This window comes from Salvelinus fontinalis, chromosome 24 (genome assembly GCF_029448725.1).
Source record: "Salvelinus fontinalis isolate EN_2023a chromosome 24, ASM2944872v1, whole genome shotgun sequence".
Taxonomy (NCBI): domain Eukaryota; kingdom Metazoa; phylum Chordata; class Actinopteri; order Salmoniformes; family Salmonidae; genus Salvelinus; species Salvelinus fontinalis.
The window spans coordinates 16862062-16869320 of record NC_074688.1 but is presented as its reverse complement, the minus strand read 5'-3'; the positions used below and the strand labels follow the sequence as shown (position 1 = coordinate 16869320).

General features: G+C 45.4%; 1 protein-coding gene across 1 annotated transcript; it reads right to left on the bottom strand.

Annotated features, from left to right (window-relative positions):
* Window positions 1-246: 246 nt before the first annotated feature.
* Window positions 247-5259, bottom strand: LOC129822063 (leucine-rich repeat-containing protein 15-like). Its single transcript, XM_055879944.1, has 2 exons — window positions 5032-5259; window positions 247-4055 (listed from the first exon to the last, which is right to left on the bottom strand). The coding sequence occupies exon 2, from the start codon at window positions 4047-4049 to the stop codon at window positions 1995-1997; it is 2055 nt and encodes a 684-aa protein (XP_055735919.1). The 5' UTR covers window positions 4050-4055; window positions 5032-5259; the 3' UTR covers window positions 247-1994.
* Between the last annotated feature and the right edge of the window lie 2000 nt (window positions 5260-7259).

The window sequence follows — 7259 nt, the reverse complement described above, 5'->3', positions numbered from 1 at the left end:
TCAACCTCATAAAAGGTTGACTCAAGGCTCACTCACGAATACTCAGCAATAATACCCCTCAGCACTTTTAGGCTAATGTATCTTTGACTCTGCACAGTTGGTACGCAGTGATGTCTAGTGGCATTCAGAAGCCCGAGCAGTTGTATCTCTGAGTGTCCGACTGCATGTCTGGAGTTGGAGAGAGTATGTATGTTTTGTATCCATGAATGGGCAATTAGTCATACATTATACAATAAATGCCTTAAGTTTATTAACTCTGAACAACACTCCTTTGAGTCTAATTCACGTCAAGATCCCACATTATGGCAGATATAACATTTCAGGAAATGAAATGAAGTAGTTACTTTTATTTAAAAGAAAAACAAAATAAACTCAGCAAAAAAAGAAATGTCCCTTTTTCATGACCCTGTCTTTCAAAAATAATTAGTAGTAATCCAAATAACTTCACAGATCTTCATTGTAAAAGGTTTAAACACTGTTTCCCATACTTGTTCAATGAACCATAAACAATTAATGAACATGCACCTGTGGAACAGCTTACAGATGGTAGGCAATTAAGCTCACAGTTATGAAAACTTAGGACACTAAAGAGGCATTTCTACTGACTCTGAAAAACACCAAAAGAAAGATGCCCAGGGTCCCTGCTCATCTGCGTGAACGAGCCTTTGGCATGCTGCAAGGAGGCATGAGGACTGCAGATGTCGCCAGGGCAATAAATTGCAATGTCCGTACTGTGAGACGCCTAAGACGGTGCTACAGGGAGACAGGACGGACAGCTGATCGTCCTCGCAGTGGCAGACCACGTGTAACAACACCTGCACAGGATCGGTTCATCCGAACATCACATCTGCAGGACAGGTACAGGATGGCAACAACAACTACCCGAGTTACACCAGGAACGCACAATCCCTCCATCAGTGCTCAGACTGTCTGCAATAGACTAAGAGAGACTGGACTGAGGGCTTGTAGGCCTGTTGTAAGGCAGGTCCTCACCAGATATCACCGGCAACAACGTCGCCTATGGGCACAAACCCACCGTCGCTGGACCAGACAGAACGAGCAAAAAGTGCTCTTCACTGACGAGTCGCGGTTTTGTCTCACCGAGGGGTGAAGGTCAGATTCACGTTTATCGTCGAAGGAATGAGTGTTACACCGAGGCCTGTACTCTGGAGCGGGATTGATTTGGAGGTGGAGGGTCCGTCATACTTTGGGGTGGTGTGTCACAGCGGCATCGGACTGAGCTTGTTGTCATTGCAGGCAATTTCAACGCTGTGCGTTACAGGGAAGACATCCTCCTCCCTCATGTGGTACCCTTCCTGCAGGCTCATCCTGACATGACTCTCCAGTATGACAATGCCACCAGCCACATTGCTCGTTCTGTGCATGATTTCCTGCAAGACAGGAATGTCAGTGTTCAGCCATGGCCAGCAAAGAGCCCGGATCTCAATCCCATTGAGCACGTCTGGGACCTGTTGGATCGGAGGGTGTGGGCTAGGACCATTCCCCACAGAAATGTCCGGGAACTTGCAGGTGCCTTGGTAGAAGAGTGGGGTAACATCTCACAGCAAGAACTGGCAAATCTGGTGCAGTCCATGAGGAGGAGATGCACTGCAGCTGGTGGCCACACCAGATACTGACTGTTACTTTTGATTTTGACCCCCCCTCCCCTTTGTTCAGGGACACAATGTTACATTTCTGTTAGTCACATGTCTGTGAAACTTGTTCAGTTTATGTCTCAGGGGTTGAATCTTGTTATGTTCATACAAATATTTACACATGTTAAGTATGCTGAAAATAAAAGAAGTTGACAGTGAGAGGACTTTTCTTTTTTTGCTTAAAGGACGTTTCTTTGTTTATTTAAAAACATAATTCCATGGTATTTTAATCTTTACACTACATCAACTTAGATTCTTAACAATGCATTTGCAATAGACAGTTGCATGAAAGCAATAAACATAACCATCTGAAAACAGGAAAGAAACCGCAAAAGGAAGTCACAGAAAAACAATACCTAGAAGCCAAGCAGTAAGCACTGTCAGCATCTCTAGGGGAAATTTGCTTCTGGGGCAGCATGCAACGCTCACACAGGGTTTTAATAAGTGTGCAGGCTGTGAAATGGGTCGGTTGAGTGAGGAACACATGGGTTCGTCCTGTAGCTTCTGGGTATTGTTGATGATCCAGTTATTGATGTACAGAATGGGTGATCTGCAAGAGCAGTCCCAGGGGTTCCCCTCCAGGTGGAGGACCTTCAGGCTCTCCAGAGGCTCCAGTGTCCCATTCACAAGAGTACTGAGGCGGTTTGATTTCAGGTGCAGTTTCTGGAGGTGGGGAAGGCCTTGAAACATGTCAGGGTGTAACAGTTCAATCTGGTTGTTGTCCAAGTCAAGCTCCTGTAAGTCGGCCAGGGGGGCGAAGACTTGAGCGTGCAAAGACACCAAGCGGTTGTTCTGGAGAAGGAGTCTACGTAAATCATCCAGGGAGTAGAAGGTGGCATATGGGAGATAACGAAGCTGGTTGAAGCTGAGATGAAGCTCCTTTAGGGAACCTAACCCATCAAAGCCTGTAGGAGCCAGTGCTGTGAGGCGGTTGTTGTCCAAATCCAGAATCTTGAGGCTTCGAAGCTCAGAAAATAAGCCTTTTGGAAGATCTTCAATAAGGTTTTCATTCAACAGGAGCTCTCTCAGTTCACCAAGGTTGGAAAACTGCTCAGGGTGAATAACTTTGAGACGGTTGTTGAAGAGCTTCAGGGAGTGGAGTTTAGCAAGACCATGGAAGATGGACCTAGCGAGAGACCTGAGGTGGTTATTGTCTAACTGTAGCTCCCTAAGGCTCTTGGTCTTGTGGAATAGTTCTCTGGGAATCTTGCTTAGTACGTTGTTGTCCAGGTAGAGTTTCCGTAGGCTCCTCAGCCTGAAGAACAAGGCTTTGTGGAGGTCAGCTATCTGATTGTTGGCCAGCTGGAGTTCCCTTAGCTTAGACGACATGTGAAAGAGCCCTGGTGGAATGGATGAGATCTTGTTGCTGTCAAGCTGCAGCTCTCTCAGCCTAGTTAGGTTGTGAAACAGGTCCTCTGGAAGGTATGTCAGGTTGTTGTGGTAGAGATCCAGGAGCTCCAGTCTGCCTAGATATTGAAACACTTCAGAGGGGAGGGATTGGAGGTTATTGTAGCTCAGATCCAATTGACCGAGATGGGCTAGACCGCTCAATGAGTCCTCAGCTATTCTGCTCAGGCAGTTATTATTCAAAACCAAAATCCTTAGATGGCGGAGCTCAGAGAAAGCATCTTCTGGTATGAAGGTGATGCTGTTCTTCTGGAGGTACAAGCTGTGCAGCTGTGACACATCCTTCAGGGCAGCAATGGGCACAAAATCCAACTTGTTTCCACTAAGGTCCAGATGACTCAGGTTAACTGCTCCCCTGAATGTGCCATTCCCAATGCTAACCAAGTTGTTCTTGGACAAAATCAGCTTTACCAACTTGGAGGAGTTCTCAAACACCCCTTCTTCAAACTCCACAATACTGTTGCTGCTCAGGTGAAGGTCAGTGAGTGCAGGGGCTCCACTCAGTGCCCCGTACTGCAGGCTGTTGATCTGGTTCAGTGTGAGAATGAGCGTCTTCAATTGACCAAGTCCTTGGAGAGATCCTGGGTGCAGGGCCTCCATGTGGTTCTCACTGAGGTCCAGGAAGGTGAGTGCTGAGAGGCCTTGGAGCTGCCCAGGGCCCAGTGAACCCAGGCAATTACCCCTGAGAAACAGCTTGATCAGGCTGCTCATGTTGGGCCAGATGAAGTTGGAGGTCAAGGAGACATTGAGGCGGTTTTTGGTGAGATCCAGGAACTGCAGCTGCTCCAGTCCACTGGTGGGGAATTCCTGGATCAGGTTGTGGGCCACATAAAGCTCCTCAGTACCATCGGGGAGGTTAGGGAACTTCTTCAGCCTCTTGTCCGGGCAGCTGACTGTGACGTTGTCCAGACATTCACATGGTGAGGCAGGGCAGGTAGCAGCTACTGAGATGAGGGCCATGATGACCGTGCTTAAAATCCCCAACATCGCCAACTAGTGTTGATGTGACAGGGAAGGAAAGCGGGCCAATGTGAGATGTGAAACAAATATATGAAACTTCTGTTGAGACATAATTCCTGCTTACGATACACATCCTGCTCAACAGTTTCAATGTAATCTATGCCATTTCATTGTTCCTTTCTTTGGATATCCAGTACAATGTCTTGTTAATTACGTGAAAATCTTGCGACTCTACAAACTTGTTGGATGCATTTGCAGTAGAGAATTAAAACATTTGATCACAAATCCAAAATGCTGGAGTATGAGTCAAATTAAACGTTTTAGCTTCAGTCTCCAAATAAATACATAGTGGAGTTTGTCTATAAACATGTCAGCACTGTGTAGCAATGAGTACATTATAATTACACTGTGCTTGCCAACTTAATAAATACATACTTTCCCTGTCACTTACTATAAAATGGAACCCAACAGATTGCTTGGGAGTGACACAATCTGTCTTTCCAGTAGATTCCCTTTCATCATTAAAACTTTTATTGAGATTTAAGGGGCAACCTGCAGTTCAAACGATAACAAAGCGTCCCCACACCACTGTTTTGGTAAAAAGCTTGGGCTGCAAAAATGTAATACTCTCAAATTCATGGAGAGAGCTATGGATACAAGAAGAAAAAATGAAAACCATGTTTTGAGGCTATACATTGTTTGTTTACAATTACAATGTTTACTAACAAAAGAGTAAATGTTTTTGGTTCTGATGGGGTACAACAGTTGAACTAAGCTAATGAGGCATCAATAAGTTATGTTCTTAAAAAATCAATAGGTATAATATCATTAACTTTAAAGTCTAAAATGCATCAAGCGAGGCAGATTGCCCCTTTAAGAAGTTGCATTTTTTCTTGTTTTAGCAATGACAAAAGTGTAAAATGAGTGCATGCATTCTGACTTTGAAAACACACAGTTGCATGAAAATATTTGACCAAAAATGCTATTCACTAGTCATAAGTCAACTTACCTTTGAGGAGGAGAGATTAGTGCTGCATGTGACAGCTGTGAGTCATAAATTGTGAAAGGCACAGAGATTAATTCTTCATTTTAAAGGTGAGGTTTTAAGGAAGTGTCGGAAACTTCCTAATAGGTCAGCACAATTTCTGCAGTTTGGAGACCCTATCTGTGACATCAGATCAGTCTCACATTTGATTACCACAGAAAGCTAAGCATGTGTCTAGATGTGACAGCTACATTTCAGTACCAAGAAAATGATAGAAACCACTTCAATGCTTCATCTGTGACCGCACTGCAATCAGTCTAGGCTGTGTCTAGGGTAAAGCACACTGATACTATCTTGCTGTCACGGTTGTCATAAGAACGGGACCAAGGCGCAGCGGATGTTGAGTTCCACATATTTATTTCAAAGTGAAACTTAAAGCAAAAACAATAAATCAATAAACGAACAACGAAACTATGTGATGCACAAACACAAAACAATGTCCCACAAACACAGGTGGGAAAAATAGCTACTTAAATATGATCCCCAATTAGAGACAACGATTACCAGCTGCCTAATTGGGAATCATTCAAAACGCCAACATAGAAAAATTAAACTAGAACACAACATAGAAATATTAAACTAGAATACCCCCTAGTCACGCCCTGACCTACTATACCATAGAGAACAAGGTCTCTCTATGGTCAGGGCGTGACACTTGCTGTGCTTGATAATGTAGAAAATGCAAAAGGCACACACATTTTGATGGAAAATATAGTATTTGTAACCTTATTATTACATAGTAATGTGCTGTGCTGAGAGAGAGAGAGAGAGAGAGAGAGAGAGAGAGAGAGAGAGAGAGAGAGAGAGAGAGAGAGGCGCAATGGTCTGTTTAGCTGGTTCACTTTCTATTTCTATAATGTAAACTCAGCATAAAAAGAAATATCCTCTCACTGTCAACTGCGTTTATTTTCAGTAAACTTAACATGTGTAAATACTAGTATGAGCATAAGATTCAACAACTGAGACATAAACTGAACAAGTTCCACAGACATGTGACTAACAGAAATTGAAAACTGTGTCCCTGAACAAAGGGAGGGTCAAAATCAAAAGTAACAGTCAGTATCTGGTGTGGCCACCAGCTGCATTAAGTACTGCAGTGCATCTCCTCCTCATGGACTGCACCAGATTTGCCAGTTCTTGCTGTGAGATGCTACCCCACACTTCCACCAAGGCACCTGCAAGTTCCCAGACATTTCTGGGGGGAATGGCCCTAGCCCTCACCCTCCGGTCCAACAGGTCCCAGACGTGCTCAATGGGATTGAGATCCGGGCTCTTCGCTGGCCATTGCAGGACACTGACATTCCTGTCTTGCAGGAAATCACGCACAGAACAAGCAGTATGGCTGGTGGCATTGTCATGCTGGAGGGTCATGTCAGGATGAGCCTGCAGGAAGGGTACCACATGAGGGAGGAGGATGTCTTCCCTGTAACACAGCGTTGAGATTGCCTGCAATGATAACAAGCTCAGTCCGATGATGCTGTGACACATCGCCCCAGACCATGACGGACCCTCCACCTCCAAATCAATTCCGCTCCAGAGTACAGGCCTCGGTGTAACGCTCATTCCTTCGACGATAAGCGCGAATCCGACCATCACCCCTGGTGAGACAAAACCGCGACTCGTCAGTGAAGAGCACTTTTTGCCAGTCCTGTCTGGTCCAGCAACAGTGGGTTTGTGCCCATAGGCGACGTTGTTGCCGGTGATGTCTGGTGAGAACCAGCCTTACAACAGGCCTACAAGCCCTCAGTGCAGCCTCTCTCAGCCTATTGTGGACAATCTGAGCACTGATGGAGGGATTGTGCGTTCCTGGTGTAACTCGGCAGTTGTTGTTGCCATCCTGTACCTGTCCCGCAGGTGTGATGTTCGGATGAACCGATCCTGTGCAGGTGTTGTTACACGTGGTCTGCCACTGCGAGGACGATCAGCTGTCCATCCTGTTTCCCTGTAGCGCTGTCTTAGGCGTCTCACAGTACGGACATTGCAATTTATTGCCCTGGCCACATCTGCAGTCCTCATGCCTCCTTGCAGCATGCCTAAGGCACATTCACGCAGATGAGCAGGGACCCTGGGCATCTTTCTTTTGGTGTTTTTCAGAGTCAGTAGAAAGGCCTCTTTAGTCTCCTAAGTTTTCATAACTGTGACCTTAATTGCCTACCGTCTGTAAGCTGTTAGTGTCTTAACGACCGTTCCAC

Coding starts and splice junctions, on each gene's coding strand:
- LOC129822063 (XM_055879944.1), bottom strand. CDS start 4,049: ATGTTGGGGATTTTAAGCACGGTCATCATGGCCCTCATCTCAGTAGCT.